We start from the raw sequence: 22,310 nt of genomic DNA, 5'->3' as shown, positions 1-22,310 counted from the left end.
GCGGCGGGTGGGGGAGTGCCGGCTACGGGCGCTCGGCACTCGGCGGGGGGGGGGGGGCGCCGGCCCCGGGCGCGTGGCCCTTGGAGGAGGCCCTGCCCCCGGGCGCGCAGCTATGGGGGGCCCCGCGCCCGGGCGCGCGGCTAGGGTGGGCCTCGCCCCCGGGCGCGCGGTTGGGGGGGGCCGCCCCCGGGCGCGCAAGTGTCCCCGCCCCTTGGCGCCCGGCGGGCAAACGGCCACGCCCCCTGGCGCCCGACAACCTCAAAAGGTTGGGGACCACTGCTTTATTCTATAGCTTTGTTTTATGATATTATGTAAATTTTGTTTCATAAGCTTTGTTTTATAGCAGCTGCTAGGTATTGAAATCGATTCTGTATTAGGTATTATAAGTTAGTAAGAAATTGTTCAAAATTTTCTTTTTAACTTTGTAAGTCTGTAAGAAATCCTGCTTGTTTGTTTGTAAGAGAAATTGAATTCTCTGAAATGAACTGTCCTTTTGTGTGAGTCAGAAATGTGTAAATATTGGAAGACAAGAGACAAAAGACTCTAGCAGCAGACAGTCAGCATGGTTAACAAGGAGATGTGAACTCAGGTGTTAAGGCAAAAGGCATACACACCTGTGAATGAGCTAAATTAGCTGCAGTCACTCCCAGGATCTGATGGAGCATGATAAGGGAAGCAATCTTGAAGTGAACACCAATCAACAATTATATGACTTTGGCACAACACTGCAAAATCCATAAACTAAAGTTGAGATTTACAACCATAAAAGTGGGGTGTGTAGCCATGATGCCTTGGGTTAGTTCTGTGAAGAGAACTTTGGAGCATTGGACCTTGACTGAGAGAATCCGGCTCCTTCCTTGTGCCCAGCCTACTTGGCTGCTAGGCTGGCACAAGCACCAATCAGACTGGTAATTATAACACTAGCTGCAGGACTTGTGTGTGTGAATGATGCAAATTCTGAATTTGTAATAAACATGGCGTATTGCCTTTGCTTTCTGAAAAACATTCCGTGTTCTTGAAAGAAAAACAGCTTCACGAAGGCCATAAATGTGGCTACACAATTTGTACCAACAGTTGCTGAGGCACCCACAAAAGGTTTGAAGTTCTGGGAACAGTTAAATGGACTTGGAAAAATCAGCAAAAACACGAGTCTTAGCTCAAAAGCCTGAGATAAGGCAGGTTTCGACAACCATACTTCTTTAATTTTCAGTAGGGATCTACCAATTTCACAATCCATTTTGGTCAACTTCACAGACACAGGATTCTAACAATTATAAATTTCATTATTTTGGTTACAGGCAGTCCCCGACTTACGTGGATCCGACTTATGTCGGATCCGCACTTACGAACGGGGCTTTTCTCGCCCCGGAGCTCATGGGCGGCGGGTCGCCACCCGTGACCTCCGGGGCAAGAAAAGCTTCTCCCGGTCTCCCTGGTCTGCTGGGGGGGTCCAGCAAAGCCGCTGGACCCTCACAGCAGACCAGGGACACCCGAGCAAAGCCGCCCAGGTGGCGGGAGTCCCACTGCCTGGACGGCTTTGCTCGTTTGCCCCGGAGCAAAGCCGCCCAGGCAGCGGAACTCCCGCTGCCTGGGCGGCTTTGCTCCTGTCCCCCTGGCTGGCGCACTGTGGAATGAGGTGTACAGATAGTTTGGAATAGCTAGCTAGTCCGAACTATCTAGCCCGTGCCGCGTGTAGCCGCGCAGCACGGGGTTCACACTAGCCGGCTTTTAAAAATGGTGGTGCCGGCTTTATGCTAATGAAGCCCGGGAAATTCAAATCCCGGGCTTCATTAGCAAGTTCGAACTAGCGGGGTAGTGTAGACATACCCTGAGAGCCCAGACCACGTCTGCCAGATGTGCTCCCAGGCACTGTGTGGGGATTCATCTCGCTCCCTGTCAAACACCATTGATTAGCCCAAAGCCTCACAGCCTCCACCCGCAGGGAGTTCCACAGGTTAGCACAACACAATTGCCCTCCCACCCTCCACGGGGCCAGGACACAGACCGGTGGTTACAATACATGGAGGAGGACCCTACTCCAGGGGCGGTCCTGTATGCAAACATACAACACAGAGGGGGAGGCGGGTAACCGAGTGGGCCCAAGCCACACTACTGTGGTGTCACCTGGGCTCGGGGGGGAGGGCATCAGGTGTGGGGACAGTGGCCAGGCTGCCTGACTGACCCATCCTTTCTTCTGTTCCCTGCAGCGGGACCAAGCACAAGCCAGGGACCCTCTAGTCCTGCAGCAGCAGCAGCACCCCCAACCGCCCAACCACCGAGGCAGCGGCTCCACCACTGGGACCAGCTCCTTTGGCGCCACGCGCAGGCCGTCGAGCGCATCGAGGTAGCCATCACTCGACGCATGGAGGCGGACCTGCAGTGGCGCCAGGAGGCCTGGGGCGCCTTCCAGGCCCAGTGCGTCCGCGTGGCGGATTCGATCGCCACCATCACCGCCCACATTGGCCATGCCATCCATTATGGCATGGCCTTGCCCCATGCCCCCGCCATCCCTCCTCTAGCACTGTCCCTACCCCCTGCTGCAATGGCCCCTCCTGCCCACCTCCCCGTGCAGCCTGGCCCGATGCAGCCTGCCCCCCATGTGCAGGTCCGTCCCCGCAGGAGCGGTTGCAGGGGCCACCCCTCCCAGGAGTAGCTCCTCCCCCTCCCAGTTCAAGGTCTCCTCTCCCTCCCAGTTCAAGGTCTCCCCCCCTCTCCCCGTGATGCCCTCTGTGCTCACACACACACACACACCATGCCCCCCACCAGCAGGCCTGTGCAAGGGAGGGACGGCCCAAAGCCCTGGGTGACCCAGCCTGGAGTCTTGGCTGCCCCTGGGCATGGAGTGCAACACCCTCTCCCCACCCCACTCCCCATGGGACTTACCTCCATCATGATGACACCGATGGTGGATCTGCCCACCCCAAACTGGTGTGCCACCGATCGGTAGCTGTCCGGGGTGGCCAGCTTTCATAGTGCGATGGCGACGCTCTTGTCGACGGGGATGGGTGCAGCGGGGGGGGGGAGGGGGAGAAGCAGGGGGGAGCAAATCGATTGGCGGGAAGCGGGACTGACCCTGGCACATGCTGATCCTAGGACACTGTCAGTCCTGCACATGGTCCTGGCGAAGCGCAAGTGAGTCCGGCTGCAGCTCTACAACACGCTCAGGGGATGGGACAGGGCTTCTCCTCCACCCCACGGCATCAGACTCAACCAGGAGTCACCAATTCGTCCCCACACAGCTTTCCCTGGGGAGCTACATTTCCCGGGCAGGTGGGATGTTGAACCTGGAGGATAAATGTGGCTTCCGGTGCCTCTGTGTGCGGGTCCTGCTCAGAGCGTTGGGGCTCTGTGGTTACTACGGTCTCATGTGTCTCTTGGAGACCTTCCACCTGGCCCTGGGCCAGCAGCTGAAGCAGCTCCACAGACTCCAACCCCGCAAACTGGAAGGCAGAAGGTTGGGGAGTGGAAGGGGAAAAATAGGAAGGAAGGGGCTTATGCGGAGGGGAGGTGGGGCAGGGCAGGAGAAGAAAGGGGAAGGCACCAAGGGACAGGGTGCAGGAGAGACAAATGCCAGGGGGCCAAGTGCAGACAATGAGGAAAAGGGCAGGAGGGGAGGTGTCAGTGGGGGGGGGGGGAGGGACAGGGTGATGCTGGGAGAGGAGAGGGTAAGGGCACTGGGGACTTGAGGGGGGAGGGTGAAGTGCTGGGAGAAGGCTTGAAAGAAGGAGTGGGCATGAGGAAGGCAGGGATGGAGCAACTCATGTGTGAGGGCACAGGGGCATGAGGGCAACGGGGGCAGAGGGTGGTGAAGGGGTGGACATCAGGGAAAAAGGGGGCAGGGGCAGTGAGGGAAGGGGGAGGCACCAGGAAGGTGCAGGGGTAAGGGAAGGTGCAGGTGCCAGGCGATTCTGGGGGTGAAGCAGAATGGCAGACACCTGCAGGGGAAGGACCAGGACCAGGACCAGAGGAGAGAGGCAGGGCAGGTGTGTAGAGGGAGGTGTTAGAAGAGGGGTAGCTCACATGATCAGAGTGGAGGAGTGGGCACAGGGGGGAGAGTCGGGCTGATGGAGGGAGGCAGGTTGCAGGAGGGCTGAGGGCAGAGAGAAGGGCAGGAGTCAGGACAGCAGAGGAGGTTGAGGGGTTGGGGGGTGGGCAGCAGGCACCAAGGGAGCTAATGGAACAAGGGGAGCAGAGAGAAAAGGCAAAGGTTTAAAAATATTTATTAATAACTTGGGTGCCACAGTGGCATATCCAAACAAGCGACATGAACTCAGTGCTGATGCACAACACAAAATTCATTCTGCTCATGGGAGGAAACTCTTAGGCTATGTCTACACTGGAGGTTTGTTGCACAATAGTTTGTGTGCAAGAAGTCTTGAGCAAGAACACGTCCACACTGCCATGCGCGAGCTGTGCTTTTGTGCAAGAGCATCCATGACTGTGTGGACTCTCTCTTGCCCAAGAAAGCTCCAATGGCCATTTTAGCCATAGGGGTTTCTTGCACAAGAAATCCCTGCCAAGCGTGCACACTGCCCTCATGTGCAAGAGAGCTTTCACCTGTTAGAAAAGAGCATAGCTCTTGTGCAAGACGCCCTCTCTTATCAATCCGTACTGTAAATTTCCTTGCGCAAGAGCTATGCTCTTTTCTAACAGGTGAAAGCTCTCTTGCACATGAGGGCAGTGTGCACGCTTGGCAGGGATTTCTTGTGCAAGAAACCCCTATGGCTAAAATGGCCATTGGAGCTTTCTTGGGCAAGAGAGAGTCTAAAGGTTTATTATCACAAGAAAGAAAAGCATGAGAGTGAGGTTGCTAAAGTATCATACTTTACATGCATCGAATCTCCCAGTTCTCGATGCAGGCTCCAGCAGAGATGTTATAGCTTCTGGCTTAAAAGTCCTTGTTGCGCATCCTAGATCAGAACATAAGAACATAAGAACGGCCGTACTGGGTCAGACCAAAGGTCCATCTAGCCCAGTATCCTGTCTACCGACAGTGGCAAGCACCAGGTGCCCCAGAGAGGGTGGACTGAAGACAATGATCAAGCGATTTGTCTCCTGCCATCCCTCTCCAGCCTCTGACAAACAGAGGCCAAGGACACCATTTTATCCCCTGGCTAATAGCCTTTTATGGACCTAACCTCCATGAATTTATCCAGCATCTCTTTAAACTCTATTATAGTCTTAGCCTTCACAGCCTCCTCTGCCAAGGAGTTCCACAGGTTGACTACACGCTGTGTGAAGAAGAACTTTCTTTTATTAGTTTTAAACCTGCTACCCATTAACTTCATTTGGTGTCCTCTAGTTCTTCTATTATGGGAACTAATAAATAACTTTTCTTTATCAGCCCTCTCCACACCACTCATGATTTTATAGACCTCTATCATATTCCCCCTCAGTCTCCTCTTTTCTAAACTGAAAAGTCCCAGTCGCTTTAACCTCTCCTCATATGGGACCCGTTCCAAACCCCTAATCATTTTAGTTGCCCTTTTCTGAACCCTTTCCAAGGCCAAAATATCTTTTTTGAGGTGAGGAGACCACATCTGTACACAGTATTCAAGATGTGGGCGTACCATAGTTTTATACAGGGGCAGTAAGATATTCTGGGTCTTATTTTCTATCCCTTTCCTAATAATTCCTAGCATCCTATTTGCCTTTTTGACCACCACTGCACTCTGTGTGGAAGTTTTCAGAGAACTGTCCACGATAACTCCAAGATCTCTTTCCTGATTTGTCGTAGCCAAATTAGTCCCCATCATACTGTACGTATAGTTGGGATTATTTTTCCCGATGTGCATTACTTTACACTTATCCACATTAAATTTCATTTGCCATTTCGTTGCCCAATCACTCAGTTTGGTGAGATCTTCTTGGAGTCCCTCACAGTCTGCTTCTGTCTTAACTATCCTAAAGAGTTTGGTATCATCTGCAAACTTTACTACCTCACTGCTTACCCCTTTCTCCAGATCATTTATAAATAAGGTGAAAAGGATTGGTCCCAGGACTGACCCTTGGGGTACACCACTAGTTACCCCTCTCCAATCTGAAAATTTACCATTTATTCCGGCCCTTTGTTTCCTGTCTTTTAACCAGTTCTCAGTCCAAGAAAGGACCTTCCCTCTTATCCCATGGCCATGTAATTTACACAAGAGCCTTTGGTGAGGGACCTTGTCAAAGGCTTTCTGAAAATCCAAGTATACTATATCTACTGGATCCCCCTTGTCCGCATGTTTGTTAACCCCTTCAAAGAACTCTAACAGATTAGTAAAACAGGATTTCCCTTTACAGAAACCATGTTGACTTTTGTCCAACAAATTATGTTCTTCTACATACTTCACAATTTTATTCTTTACTATTGTTTTGACTAATTTGCCTGGTACTGAAGTTAGACTTACCTGTCTGTAATTGCCAGGATCGCCTCTAGAGCCCTTTTTAAATATTGGTGTCACGTTGGCTACCTTCCAGTCATTAGGTACGGAAGCCGATTTAAAGGATAGGTTACAAACCACAGATAATAGCTCAGCGATTTCCCATTTAAGTTCTTTTAGAACCCTTGGATGAATGCCATCCAGTCCCGGAGATTTGTTAACATTAAGTTTTTCTATTTGTTCCAAAACCTCCTCTAATGACACTTCAATCCGGGACAGTTCCTCAGATTCATCACCCACAAAGGACGGTGAAGATTCAGGAATCTCCCCAACGTCCTCAGCCGTGAAGACTGAAGCAATCATTTAGTTTCTCCACAATGGCTTTATCGTCCTTGATTGCTCCTTTTATAGCTCGATCATCTAGGGGACCCACAGGTTTTTTAGCAGGCTTCCTGCTTCTAATGTACTTAAAAAACATTTTGTTATTTCTTTTTGAGTTTTTGGCTAGCTGTTCCACAAAATCTTTTTTTGCTTTTCTTATTACATGTTTTCACTTGATTTGACAGTGTTTATGTTCCTTTCTATTTATCTCACTAGGATTCGACTTCCACTTCTTAAAAGATACCTTTTTGTCCCTCAATGCTTCTTTTACATGGTGGTTAAGCCACGGTGACTCTTTTTTAGGTCTCTTGCTATGTTTTTTAATTTGGGGTATACATTTAAGTTGGGCCTCTATTATGGTGTCTTTAAAAAGTTTCCATGCAGCTTTCAGGGATTTGGCTCTAGTCACTGTGCCTTTTAATTTCTGTTTAACTAACCTCCTCATTTTTGCGTAATTCCCCTTTTTGAAATTAAATGCAGGGTGCTGGACTGCTGAGGTGTTCTTCCCACCACAGGAATGTTGAATGTTATTATATTATGGTCACTATTCCCAAGCTGGGTCAGGATGGGTCCACAGTTCTTTCTGGCTCTTCGATCCCTGCACTGCTACCTCTGGGATGAAGTGCTGAGCTGAGTACCAGGATGGAGTCCGCCACATAGCTTTTTTATATATCCTTCCTGGTCTCTTCTTGGCTGCAGCAGATCACCTGGCCAGCGGCCTATCTCTGTGTTCCTTGCTGGCAGCCCTTAGGTGTCAGCCCTCATTCTGTAGGTGCGTCCTTGGTCCATTGAGTGTCATTGTCCCACAGGGCCTCAATAATTAGCATGTCCATAGGCCGGGCTCTGCCCAATGCTCAACCACATACAGAGAAATATTCAGTATCCCCACAGATTACAGATTCCTAACTACACACACAGACATTATATAATCACATGACTACCGTACATAGGATTAGCAGACAGTAAGCTTCTATTCAACACCCCATATGGTCCCCTTTTATACCATTTTTGGGGCCAACACCCCCACCTATGTGTGCAGCAGTGATCTGGCTGCTTCCCTCAAATTCAGTAACATGACAGGCTGCTTTGTGGGTTCTTGCTCGAGAACGGCTGTACTTGCACAAGAAGCCGCAAGTGTAGACATAGCCTTAGAAGGAACACTTCCCCCAGCTCTCTGCCCCCGAGTTAATGTCACACACATTGGGTTAATGCAAATGCAGCATAGCTGCATGCAGGGGGGTTTGATGGGGGCCAAACTAATCTCTGTTGGCAGGAGGATGGTGGGAAAAGCCCTTCGAGAGGGGTGACATGACACCTTTTACTTCTGGTCATGTGTCCATCTTGCCCGAGCGTGTTACCTCCAGAGGCATGACTAACGGGGTGGGGAGGGCGTTTGCCAGGAGGCGTGGCTAACAGGGGCCAGGGGGCGTGGCTAATGGGGCACCACCAAAAATTATACTACCTGCCGCCCACGTACATCTCTATTACTATTCTAGACGTGATTTGGCTTTCTGGTCCCTGAGAGACGGCAACCCTAAAGAGAATGCCAGACTTGAGTGAAAACAGGAGAAAAATGCAACAAATGATCTGGTAGCACTTTATAGACTAACAAAACAGGTAGATGGTACCAAGCCTGCAGTGTAGACATAGCTTACAAGTGTGTAGGAGTGGGCTGTTAGCGCCATGTCAGGCAGGATGGGGAATATTAATGTCAGTGATTATCAATCTAATCATCCACACTGACAGGTGCTTTTCATCGTTGCGGTGTTGCCACCCTTCCCCCTTTTCCACGTCTGGTGCGATCTGCAGAACCCGGTAAAGCCACGGGCCGTGTTTGCGGCTTGGGGATCAGGTCAGCGAGGGGGCTCCAGGTAACTGGTGCTGTGAACGCGCCAGCTCTTGGAGCCAAGGGGGACTCGCACCTTTAGGTAACAGCCCGGATCCGCGTTCTGGGGCTGCGAGCAAAGAGCGAGCCCGGCAGCAGGGGCAGGAATCGCAGCAGCAGCTGGGGCGGGCAAGGGCGCGCCGGGGGCGGGGCGCGCGGGCGCAGTGCTTGGAGCAACGGAGAACGGCCCAGAGAACGCGCTGACGTAGACAAGGAGCTCGGCCGAAAACTAGTCGCAGGCAGGGGACAGCGCTTGCGTAGGCACAATTGCCTCGGGGGACTCTCGGCAGGCGGAACTCAGAGCGCGGGCACGCAGGTGCAGGGGGGCCGATTTCGCGGGTGCTCCGCGGCCGGAAGGGGCGGCTCGGTTCGGTTTCCGCGGCGCACTCGGACACGTGCTTTTGTGAGAGCGGGTGCCGCTGGCCCGGCCTGGGGGATGTCGCGTGAGGGCGGCGGCAGCGCGCTCTTCTCGGGCTTTCGCGCGCTCGGCCTTTACTCCAGCCACCTGCCCCACGTGCTGCGCTACCACGCGCGCCACCGCGAGTTCTACCTGCTCACCGCGGCGGGAAGGAGCTTCCACACCTACAACGTGAGTGCCCCGCTCCCGCCCCTCGCCTGCCCCCGCGCCTCTGCAGCGGGTTCCTGGCTTTCCATGTCGGGCGTTACGAGGCTCGTGCAGGATCTGCCCCCAGCCCCATTTCCTCACCCACCTCGTTCAAGCAGGGAAAAGTGAAAGCAAAGCGCATGCCGGTGCCACCCACCCTGTGTCGCCCTGCCCAGAAGAGCAGCCCCTCTCTGCTTCCTGTCAGCTTGTCCGCAGCACCTTCCCCCATCTCGCTACAGATTTTCCTGAGGAATAATGTTGAGTCTTCTCCAGTCACCTGGGCCACACAATCTGGAGTTAATCTAATAAAGCAGAAAGTATGAGGCTTTGGAATGCTTTGCAGGAAAATATCTAGCAGAGAGAGTCTGTCCAAGATTTGTGTTTTTACAAATAGGGAGGAACTGTTGGTGAACATGGAATGCAGCTTGTGTGAAGTTGATCATCAAATGATTAGAGTTTATTAGTTTAAGGAGTTGTAGGCTGAAAAACAGCAGAGGGAAGATATAAGGATGTTAAAGACTAGTCAACTAGCAAATGCTTATTGGATAGTCATTCAACATGTTGATTTCCCCCGCCCTTGCTGCCTCTATCAGAGGCAGCAAAGGGTTGGGAAGAGAAGAGGAGGTACTTCTAAGGGCAGTAGTGGCTCAGCTGTGTAGCGCTGTCCCTTGGCATTTCAAAGTGGCAGCAGGGCCTGGAGCCCAGGGTCAGCTGGGGACTCCCCAGCTCATCCCAGGCTCTGCGTGGCATTTCAAATCAGCAGCGCAACATGGAGCCCGTGGTCAGCGGGGGACTCTTGAGTCCTCTGCTGACCCTGGGCTCCATGAGCGCGCTTCTGCTTTGAAATGTACAAGAGCCCCCTCTTGAACACTTCAAAGCCTCTCGGAGTCAGCGAGACTTCCCTGCTGGGCCTCTTGTACATTTCAGAGGAGGAATGTGGAAGTGCCTATGGACTAGTTGAGTAGTCAATGGAAATTCCATCAACTACAGGCAGTCCCCGGGTTACGTACAAGATAGGGATTGTAGGTTTGTTCTTAAGTTGAATTTGTATGTAAGTCGGAACTGGTACATATTGTAGGGGAAACTCTAGCCAAACATTTCTCCAGAGCTCAGTTTTATTCTCCCACACCTCACTTCCCTCAGTCCTTTATTCTCAAGCTGAGGTGTCTGTTGAGAAAAGCCGCTCCGCATCTCCCTGGTCTGCTGGGGGGGGGGGGGTCGCTAGCTTTGTGTCTCCCTGGTCTGCTGAGGGGAAGCAGCTAGTGCTGGTTTGCCTCACCCCGTTTGTAAGTAGGGATCCGATGCAAGTCGGATCCATGTAACTCAGGGACTGCCTGTACTCGTCTAGTAAAATAGCTGCAATTTAACATCCTTAGGAAGATAATGAATTTCAAGAAGGTAGACTTAAGCAAAATCAGGTGGTTGGGAGGTAAAATCCCATTTAAGACTGAAAATGGTTCAGTACATTTGGAAGTTTTTCACACTGAGTAGGAAAGGTAGGGATTATGGCAAGAGAACGTCCTGGCTTAATCAGGAGCTCTTCAGTGATCTAAAACTTCAATTAGTCGAGGGACTAGTGGACTATCCAATAAGCGCTTGCTTATCGGATAGTCGACTAGTTGCTTAATCCCTAGGTTCCAGTGAGTCTTAGGCATGTGATATGCTGGGGCAGCTGTCCATGTAGTTGTTGGCAGAAAATTAGGTTCCTAGGGAATTTTAACAATGGAAATTTAGGCATCTGGGAACTTAGTGTCTACAGAGTTAGATGGCAGCTAAGTGGGTGGTATATGGATTGTAGGGATGTTAACCGGTGTCTGGGAGCAGCCTGTGCCCACTGTGGGTGGAGGGCTGCTCCAGCCCCGCTAGGACCCACTGCACTGGGAGCCAGGCTGGCAGAGCCTGCAGCCCCATGAACTGCTGGCTGTTTCAGCTGGGCTGGAGTGGGCCCCCACCCAGGATCCCACTTGATCAATTAAACCTAATATTTAACCAATTAGCTGATTAAACTGGATTTTACATCCCCGATTGATTGGAATTTGTATGAAATTCAAAGCAGAAAACCACTAAAGTTTCTATTTATTTTTTACAGGTAAAGAAACTTGGTATAGTTGCAGTTAGTAAGTATACAGTTCTACATCACGCAAATTACATTTTTTTATAAACCGCTAACTTTTGTATAGGCATGAATGGTGTAATGAGAGATACTTTGACATAAGTAGTTATAAATAATATTTGTTTAAAATAATGCTATGATTGTAAAATCAAGCACTTAAAAGTTGGCAAAAACTGTTCAACCTTAATTCTGCACTTCTGGTATATACAGGTTGGACTTCTATAGTCAGATTGCTGCAACTTTTGCTGTGCTCGAGTTTGGGGGCAAAAACGGGGAGGAGCAGGGATGAGGGGATGCTTTGGGCAAGAGACAGAGTAGCTATGGATCAGTGTGCTCTTGGCCCTCTAGTTGCAGGGCTCTTCAGCCACCCTGCCTCTTCTCCCAGTAGCCCCCCTAAATTCCCACTCGGTCAATGCCAGCCTCTCTTCTGTCTGAGTAGACCCTGCAGTTGTCAGCAGATTGCACCTTTTCCAGGTCAGCGCTGGCCAATCTATATTATGATCGCTTACTATGTTTTTTCCACAGAACCCCATTCTTGTTCAGTAAATGATTACTAGGGATGTTTAAAAGCAACCTGTAACAGCAGGCAGGAACTGGTGGTTGCGGGGAGCTGGCTTTTAAGCAAGCTCCCAACTGCTTCCGGAGAGATGGCTGCTCCTTGCCCCTCTCTGTGTGCAGTGGGGACAGGTGAGAGTGGGCTCCCCGTGAGCACCAACTCCCGCCTGTTTTCCCCTCCCTCCCCCACTGCCTCTGATACACAGGCAGCAGAGGACCTAGCATGTAACTGTGAAGGGTAACATGAGCCTTGGCTCATCAGTTAACTGTTTAACCATTTACACTATCACATCCCTAATGGATACATATTCAAGGTTACTTAACCTACTCATAAAGTGTGGCCCCAGCCGTTACATAATACACATTATTCAAATCCTGAACTGAAAACAGATTTCCTCATGGCCATTTCCTTGTATCTCAGTACTTCACATCATTAATGAATTTATCTTCACAGGGATTTGGTGATAGTATCTCCATTTTATGGAATGGATACTGAGGTGTGGGGTTTTTATTAAGAGTACTCAGTATTTTTGTAATACTTCATATCTGAAAAGCTCATCTGCTGTTGACATTATTTGCACTTAAGTGCTCAGCAGTTCTGCAAATGTAAATACTAGTATCTCACGTAGAGGCCACTCATGAAAGGTTTGGTTTAAGTGATTTGTTTAGTATCCCATATGAACGCTATATCAAAGGAAAGGGTAGAATCCAATTATCCAGTAGAATCCAATTCACCAGTGTGGCATTCATCTGCCTTAACAACAAACTATCCTTTCTCCCCTGCAGTCTCCTGCCCCATACACTACACCTTCCAATATTTGTGACAAGTATACAGGGGGCTAGTATGCAACAAATTAAGTATACAGCCGTTATTAATTCCTTGAATCCCGTCCAACCTATTCACTGAATTGAGGTCCTGTGGATTATGTAATTACAGTCTGTATGTAATGAATATATGCACTTGGGTCCCCTAATTAAGATTGCACAGGCAACATTAGCATTTCCTTTTAAAAACAGTCAACCTTAAGGACACACTTAGTATGAAAAATTTCAGTCCATATGATTTAAGGTTGGCAAAGCTATAAGCTACCAAAAGTTGGATTTTACAATGGGATAGATTTTACAATGGGATGTGTGAAACTGACCTAAAGATTTGATGACAAATATGAAAATACTTTTTGGGTAACTTGTATGATGTAATCTTAAGATGCATTCAGATCTTTTAAAAAGGCTGCTCTTGGGCTGTTAGTCTTGAAAATGTTATTTTTTTGATAGCTTTGGTCATGTATTATGTAGCCAAATTAAAAAAATTAATTCATACCCTAACTCAGTGTTTCCTACATATTTTCTCATGTTCAATCCAAATAAAAACATTTCAAATAATTTATCCAGGTATTGCCCAAAGACAATATTTGATCATCTGTTTTCTTTGTTGTGCACCTTAATTTATTGTTAAGTTACAACCCTGAATGCATTGACACATTATAAGACTTTTTATTGTGAAAATGAATATTGTCGAGCTTATTCCTCTCTTTATTCATAGGTAATGCTTTATTACAAGACATTACTTGTTTGGCAGCAGACAGAATGTTGGTCTTTGCTTCATATGGCAACCTTCTCCATGCTTTTGCCCGCAACAAAGAGGTTTTTATCACTTATTTTTGCACTAAACGAATATAAATATTTTTTCTTGCTTAAATAACTTACTCATATCAACAGTAATTTAATTTGAGTTTTAGACCAGCAGCCATATAATGCTCAGCAATAACACCAATGAATAAATTGAAATAAAAAGGTTTAAGGACAGATTTAACAGTGGTGGGCTGTGACAGTTATAAAGTAACAGCACTCCGATAAGGAAATAAACTTCAGGGAGCCAAAGTGGAAAATATAATGACTAAGATTTGCCAAATGCAATTTTTCAGTACTAAGGAAGTTATCATAAATGAGGCCTAATAAAGGGTCATATTTCCTAGATAAATTATACTGGTTGAACCTCTCTAGTCCGACGCTCTCTGATCCAGCAACATCCATGGTCCAGCATGATTTTTGTTAGCTGGATGTCCACTTACTATGGGTATGGCCAAGTTTCCCAAAATCCCATAAACTTGGTTTACAGCCACCAGTCTGGGCTCTCAGTGTTGTGTGCTGTTATTTAGCTCTAATTTACCCCTGAATGTCTTAAGAGCCCAGTAAGCAGTGGAAGTATTGGTAATGCTGCTAGATGATATTGATCTCCTGTAGTTTAGCAAAATCTCTGGTTCAGTACCTCTCAGGTTCTGAGGGTGCCAAACTACAGCGGTTCAACCTTTAGTATGAAATTATGTTTTAACAGATTTCTGTTACAGATAGTTGTTGTTATTCAATTATATCAAAATAAGTGAACTGTTCTCCTGAAATATTTTGCACTTTGAAACCATAGGTAGTTCATATATATGAGGGTCACAAAGGAGAGATTCACCTTTTGCAGCCGTTTGGTGATCATGTCATCTCTGTGGATATTAATAATGTTCTTATTGTTTGGGATATACAGTCAGAAGGTGAGTCATTATTTCTTCATTCTGTAATTGTACAGAATTGTATCGCTGGTATGTGATAAAGTCAGTAAACATGAAATAATATAAGGTAATTTGTTTAATAAGTATGTCAAAGTTCTTAATTTTCTTAGGGCAAAAATAAAACAGTTGCTGCATTGATGTTTGCAATCCTGATCCTGCAGTGAACTTCATTAGTGGACTTTGGGAAGAATAAGAATTGAGGAGAAGAATGTGGGTGCAGATATCTAATCATGAATAACTCCTTATTTCTTAACATTCTTTGTTCATGAAAGTTTTGGTGAAGGAATCTTGGTGTCATGGAGAGTCCTAAAATTCTCAGTATCTTTGACTCTGGGTATGGCACAGAAGTTATTTGCTTTAGTAGAAAATGATTAAGTGCCTATGGCTGTTCTTTTAGTTGTTTCAGTAGTCTTGCATGTTATTGAACGAATATGTTTAAAAGGATTAGATTTTTTTTTTGTCAGTTTCACCATGTGTGCACAAACAGTGGAAAAATCTTTCTACTGATGGTGATTGAAATCTTACAGAGTGGCAGCATAAAAAAAATGCTGCTGGAGAACGTGGAGTTTGATTTAAATATTTTGGATTCTTTTCCACGTTTTCAAATATATTGATTTCTATTACAACACAGAATACAAAGTGTACAGTGCTCAAGTTGTATTTTTAAGTACAAATATTTGCACTGTAAAATGATAAAGGAATTGAATCAGTTCATGTCATCAGTTCATGTTATACAAATACTGTAGTGCAGAGTCTTTATCATGAAAGTGCAGGTTACAAAGTAGATTTTTTTTTTAACATTCCTGCACTCAAAAACAAAATAGACCCTACAAGTCCACTTAGTTCTACTTCTTGTTCAGCCTATTACTAAGACATTTGTTTACATTTCCAGGAGATACTATAAATAAGCAGGCAGCATCCTCATTGGAAAGTGAGAACTAGTGATCGCATGGCACTTTTGTAGCCAGCGTTACCAGGAATTTACATGCTAGATATGTTAAACATTCATATGCCCTTTTATGCTTTGGCCATCATTCCAGAGGACATGCTTCCATGCTGCTTATTGCTCATTTAAAAAAAAAAGTGTTAATTAAATTTGTGACTGAACTCCTTGGGGGAGAATTGTATGTCGCCTTTGTGTTTTACTGATGTTTTGCCATATTTTTCATGTGATTAGAGTCTCGGATGATGACCTAGTACATGTTTATTTTAAGAATATTTTCACTGCAGATTTGACAAAATACAAAGAAGGTACCAATGTGAGATTTCTAAAAATAGCAACAGCACTTGACTCAGGGTTTAAGAATCTGAAGTGCCGTCCAAAATTTGAGGAGGATAAGATGTGGAGCATGTGCCACAGTCTTAAAGGAGCAGTACTCCAATGGAAAAACTACAGAACAGCCACCAAAAAAGATAATCAGCCTCCTCTTGGTGGCATCTGATACAGATGATGAAAATGAACATGTCAGTATGCTCTGCTTTAGATCATTATTGAGCAGAATGAGTTATCAGCATGGACATATGTTTTCTGGAATGGTGGTTCAAGTATGAAGGGACACATTAATCTTTAGCATACATATTTGGCGCACAAATATCTTGCAGTGCTAGCTACAGCAGTGCCATGTGAATGCCCATTCTTGCTTTCAGGTGACATTGTAAACAAGAGACCGGGGGCAGTATTCCCTCATGCAAATCATAACTAAATTTGTTTATCCTAGTATTTGGCTAAGCAAGAAGTAGGACTAAGTGGACTTGTAGGCTCTAAAGTTTTACAGTTTTATTTTTGAATACTGTTATTCTACTTTTTGTAACTTCAACTTTAATAATAAAAAGATGGCACTCTACAGCACTTGTATTAGGTGAATTGAAAAATACTATTTCTTATTTTTTACAGTGCAAATATTTGTAATGAAAATATAAATTGAGCACTGTGCGCTTTGCATTCTGTTCTAATTTGAAAATCTAGAAAACATCCAAAAATATTTAGATAAATTTTATTCTATTCTTTAACAGTGTGATTAAACATGATTAATCACTTTTAATTTAACAGTTTGACAGCTCTGCTATTAATAGTTGTAAAGTTTTGAAATTCAAAAAAGTTAATCTGTTCTCATTAAATAATTGTCTACCCCATTGTCTGACCCCTCTCATAATTTCCCACAACTGTGAAAATTAAAATAGAAAAAATGCTTAAAAATAAAAATATTGCCCACTGAAATTATTAAAGTCTAATTGTGCCAAATCTAAATAAGGTTTTGATGGCTTGCTGTTAGGTGGGATCACACTTCAGTAGCTTAATTCTTTCTTTTCAGAGAATTCTTAGGTGTTGGTATCGAGTAATGGCTTGTTAGCCTGACAGGTTCTCTTGTGGTGCTTTGTGCTATTAAACAACCTTTAAAATAGCGACTATGCTTCTAAGTTGGAATTCATGTATTAAAAAGACTATTTGTTATAATGCAAACAGAAGACATGTTGATTAGGTGAGATGTATTGCTCAGAAAGCAAAATCCTTCATGATGGTATAAATCTGTTCTGCTGGTATGCAAATTTGATATGCAGCTCCCTCTTATCATAACTTAAAGCAAGGTAATATAAAGTAAGCTTCATATCTTGCCATGGGATTGAGCAGCTTCATACGAGTTTCTGGCACTTCCAGGCAAGAAATGCCAGTTGTAAGGCTTCCTTTTCATTTGTGCATGTAAAAGGTGGAATGATTAGTATTTAAAAATGTGCAAGTAATGGCTAATGTGGAATGTTTGTAATAGCAACAATAACTATTATGTTATTCTGAAACTATTATGTTTCTTATGTCTGCAGAAGAATACCTACAACTGAATTTTGATAAGGCTGTTTTTGCAGTTTCTGCAATTATGCATCCAAGTACCTACTTAAATAAAATTCTTCTTGGCAGTGAACAAGGAAGCCTGCAATTATGGAATGTAAAATCCAAGTAAGATCCTTCATTCTTTAACTACATTTCACACTCAAGATGGAGCTTTACACAGTTTTAAAGTTTTCTAAATTAAGTGATCTGTTAATATAGATCTATTTGTCTAACTCCGTCAGCAGAAGAGTCCCAGAGTGTTGTGGTGTTTTCAGAAATATGAGCAAGTTAGCTGATTCTTTCATGTGGCTGAAAGTGCTATTTTTCTAGCCAGGAACTTTTTGCTGTGAAGTAATGGAAATGATGCTGTGGGTTCATTCGTCTTATTAGATTTTCAAAATGCCATTTTCCAAAATGACTTATACACTGAGATGGCCAAATCCCATTGACTTCCAATAATCACATTAATACAAAAGACCATATCTAGCACGTGGCTTTTGTAATAGCTGGTAGGCCTTTATCGCTCATGTGTGATGGGCTCATTAGATCTGTGAATTTATATGGTGGCAAATCTAACCATTCATCTGCTCTCTTTTTGCCAAACTATAAAACTCCACTGTCAGGAGAGTCCTCTTGTATAGACTGTTACGTTTTCTTTCCTCCTTCCCCTCACCCTTGCAGAGTGGAGGCTTTACTGTATCTTAGGGCAGTGATGGGCAACCTGCTGCTTAAGGGCTACCTACAGCCCATTGGGGTTCTATGTGTGACTGTTGCCCATACGCAATATCGCCAGATTCTACTGGATTTTGTCCATGTAGTTTTTTTCCTACTTATGTTACAAAAGTGAGATGCACAATCAAGAACATGTAAACTGAGATGTGTGCTGATTGTACGCAACATGGACTGTGAGAGCCACACGTTCTTTCTGCATCCAGTCAAAGTGCTGCTCCTATTCAGTTAGCACACCCTGCAAATTCTAGGTACACAAGTGCAGTTTGCAAAATTATCCTATCCCAGCAGACCATTGCGGTTATGGGAATTGAGTAGCCCTCATTCATCTCAGTGGGCCACACATGTGGCCAACTCATGAGCCTTGGTTGTCCCTCACTGTCTTAGGGCCTTCACTTCCTGTGTGGAAGGAAGCAGCATTTGACCCTTAAGATCGAAGCAGTAGCTATATTTTCTTGCAGACTTGCCACTGCACTGGGACACATTCAGAATATCTTCACAACCAGAGTTAGAAACTTAAATTTTTAAAATAACATTAGCTAGCACAGTCTCTAAAGAATTTGAGGTAAACATGTAACTGCTGATGGTTACACACTTACATATGGATTGGGGCTTTTAAGATGTCTCCCAGGGAGCAGCCTGCGCCCTGTGCTGCTGCCTCTGTTACAGAGGCAGCAGCACATTGGAGGGAGGGGTGGCTGTGTGTAACAATGTACACATTCACGCTTTCACAGTCCTACTAAGTTAAAGTACAATTACTTAGACAGCTTATGGAAAGATTAACCTGTTATTTCCAACTCTAGAGTGGCAGACCTCACTATGGGTATTGATCTAGTCTTCACATACACACACTATATAACTACTATATTTTTGAAAGTTTGTCTGTCTGTTTTGTTCAAGAACTCCTCTTAAATGGTAAGAGCTAAGATCACCAAATTTGGTATGCAGCTCCCTCTTATAACTTAAAGGTAAGGGTTTTGTTGTGCCAGGAAAATGGGATGTGCTTGGAATGGAATTGTGTCTCTGAAAACCATACAGAAAAGAGACAGAATCACCAGACAGGTACAAGGGGCTAGTTGGGAGCACAGTCCTCTATTCCCCCCCCTTCTTCCCCTCCACCTTAGGGATCCAGTCCTGAGACTCCCACCCACCAGGTGCCCTTTAGGGAGCAGGGTGGTCTGAAACCCCCCACCCCCTGATTTGTATGGGAACATTGCTGGCTGTTCCCCTTCATCAGGGAGCAAGGGGAAAGTGCAGAGTTGGCTGCATTCCTCACTCTGGCTGGAGAGTGCAGATTAACCTGGACCTGCCCCAGCTGGGGGACATGCACCCTTCCCCTGCTTGTGCCTGCTGGATCTGCAGTGGCCATTGAGAGGTGCTTCTCACCTGGCCTCCAGCTGCTGTGATGAGAGAGGACTGGGATTGTCCTCTCTCCCCAGGGCAACCTGCATAGTGAACCTCTTATCCCTAGCCTGATCCCAATTTTATTTTCCAAAAAACAAAAGTATGTTGAGTTGAGGACTCAAGCAGCGCCGGGTAAATCTAGTGTGAAAATGTATAGCACTACACTTAATGAGAATTTACACTAGTGTCAAGTGATTTAAGGTTTGTTCCCATAGCAATTGTTAATTTTCAGTAGTATCCCTCTTGAATAAAAATAAAAGGTGGCTATATGGTGCTATAATTGCAGTACAAAAATTAAGTGATTTGAAGTTTGAAATGAATTCACTGCTTGATCTAGTTTCAGCATTCTCCCACTTACCAATGAGGAATAAGGGAAGTTGGAGGAAGAGTGCTCAATTTTCAAATAAGTGCTGTGTAGACACTCGCTATTTCAAAATAAGCTATTTCAAAATAAGATACACATTGACGTCGCTCAATTTGCGTAGCTTATTTTGAGTTAGGCCCTGCAGTGTAGATGCACCCTGGTTTACATAATCCCATGCCATCAATGGGAGTATTTATGGTAATCAAAATTTAAGTGAATCCGCCTTGTTACACAAGTATAAAAAAAGATGTGAATGATTTTTGTATTGTATGCAAATTTAAAATTTTTGTTTTATTATTCAACTAATGGACAGAGCCAAACTATTTTACCAGAATATTTTTATTGGTGTTTCCAGTAAGAGTACATATTCTTAGCTATGTCATTTTCTAATCAATAACGTTGCATCATGCTTCAAACATTCTGTAATCAGAAGCTCATGTACAGTTTCTTTTGCACTCACACTTGCCACTGCTCTGCCTGGAAATAATCTCATCCGAAAGACACAATGCACCAATACAGTTTTTAACTTTTCCATATAAATAATCATGTTACCCTAACATTTAAATTGCATAAGTTTCTGTTTACTGCTAGCCACCATTCTCTCACACTTCTTTCCAGATGTCCTTGTTACATTCATTTTGATGTAGACTTTTTCTAAATGTAACTTTTAAAACATTTTCTTTTCTCAGCAAACTTTTATACTCCTTTCCAGGATGGGGCTCTGGTGTGACAACCCTTGAACAGGTTAGTATTTTTGATACTGCTTTAGTTTAGAAAAGGTAACTAACTATAGAACCTCTGTCAATGTTGTTTAACATTCTTGTACAATGCTAAAGGTGCATATTGTGGACAGAGAGTATAGATAATATCTCTGCTCTGAGAAGCATATAGTCTAGTTCAGCTCTATAAACCCTTACTAACACAAATAACTTTCTTAACTTCATTGTAGTTACTCCAGTGAGTAAGGACTACTTTGGTGACTATTTGTAGGCTGTTGACGTATGGTAGGTCACTTAATTATGTTGCCAGTTTCTTGCTTCTGAAATTTCTTTTGCTTTAAAAGAAATAGGGAAAAAATACCACACTTTTCCCAAAATGAAAACAACTTCAGAAAGAAAAAGCAGGGGACTGTTAAAAACAAACTAAAAGTCTGATACGAGGCGATATCATTTAATACTGTCTGTGCAAGCTGCTGCAAACAATTTAAATTTTAGACAAATTAACTTGAATTGCCAATATGTTTAGTTTCACCTTGATGTTTAGACTAGTTAGTGCTCAGTTATAAAGTATGTAAATTGATATTATGTGGTGGGAATCAGTGTAAGATTTATTCAGTACTTGACTGTAAGGTTAAACCATTTATTTTAGACTTAAATTTACTTCAGTGTCATACATATCAGTGGTCCCCTATGAGGTATTTGCAGGCGCCCGCCTAGTGACCAGGGCCGGCCCGAGCCATTCTTGCGCCCCAGCACATGCGCGGTGCCAGCCCTGGGCCCAGCCCTGCCCCCAGCCACCTGGCAGCCCCAAAAGGTTGGGGACCACTGGGTTAACTTGTACCTGTAGTATTACTGGCAGGGCTTGACAAACCGTGATGAAAACCACTCGCCAGCCCCACACTGCGCATGCGTGAACCGCCAGTGAACGGGGCAACTGGCTGAAATGTACTTGCCACGGGCGAGTAGATAAGCGGATTTGTCGAGCCCTGATTACTGGTATAGGAAAAGCTTTATGGACATTAAATAGGTTGCACACAACTTGATGTAACGTATTCCATACAGAAACTAAGTTTGTGAAATGCAGCAGAAAATGTGCATATTTGTGCGGATGTGCATATTTGGGCATATTTTATACTGTGCCGATTTTAGTTAAATATCTCTCACTGTCCCTTACGTGCACAGATTGGGCAGCATACAGCGAACAAGTAACAGATTTGAAATTTACTAGACTTAGTCAAACATATTTAAAGGGAGACATCTAGTACTGTTATCTACCAAGATATATTTTTCTAGGAAAGGTTAATTGCTTAAATATATGTTAAATTATTTTTATACTGATCTAATGCATTCCTTCCCATTAGTTGCATATCCATGAACTTCTTCCTACTTCACTAAATGTTGTTGCTCTTGTGCACTGAAGGGTTTCATTCTGACTTCGTGTAATTTCAAACTTAATTTTTTGGCTAGCATGGAGCAGTATCCCTGCCTAATTTGCTGAGAAGAAATACATTTGCTTTGTAAGCTCAGTCTGAACAGTAAATGACCAAGTGATGTTGTAATATATGCTAAAGTGTACATCATGTTTTTTAATAGGAAAAATACAGAAGGATGGAGTGGAATCTGTTTTAATTTCTGTCATAATTTAACTGTAATCACAGGCACCAGCAGTTGATGTAGTTGCAATCGGTCTCGTGTCTGGTCATATCATTGTGCACAACATTAAGTTTGATGAAACACTGATGAAATTTCAGCAAGACTGGGGTCCCATCACAGCAATATCTTTCCGTACAGGTAAATTCTAGCAGTTTG

The 22,310-nt window shown here is 44.9% G+C and overlaps 1 protein-coding gene across 1 annotated transcript in view; it reads left to right on the top strand.

The window, feature by feature from the left end:
• The first annotated feature begins 8,953 nt into the window (after positions 1–8,953).
• Positions 8,954–22,310, top strand: part of WDR36 (WD repeat domain 36) — a 49,541-nt gene continuing 36,184 nt past the window's right edge. The window contains exons 1-7 of the mRNA XM_006134450.4: positions 8,954–9,220; positions 11,325–11,352; positions 13,447–13,547; positions 14,326–14,443; positions 17,279–17,411; positions 20,472–20,526; positions 22,160–22,292. Coding sequence (XP_006134512.1) covers positions 9,068–9,220; positions 11,325–11,352; positions 13,447–13,547; positions 14,326–14,443; positions 17,279–17,411; positions 20,472–20,526; positions 22,160–22,292 — 721 coding nt within the window. The 5' untranslated portion in view covers positions 8,954–9,067. The remainder of the gene's footprint in view (positions 9,221–11,324; positions 11,353–13,446; positions 13,548–14,325; positions 14,444–17,278; positions 17,412–20,471; positions 20,527–22,159; positions 22,293–22,310) is intronic.

The sequence above is a fragment of the Pelodiscus sinensis genome, chromosome 6 (assembly GCF_049634645.1).
Source record: "Pelodiscus sinensis isolate JC-2024 chromosome 6, ASM4963464v1, whole genome shotgun sequence".
Classification (NCBI taxonomy): domain Eukaryota; kingdom Metazoa; phylum Chordata; order Testudines; family Trionychidae; genus Pelodiscus; species Pelodiscus sinensis.
The sequence above is the reverse complement of the archived record's forward strand: the minus strand, read 5'-3'. Positions and strand labels throughout refer to the sequence as shown.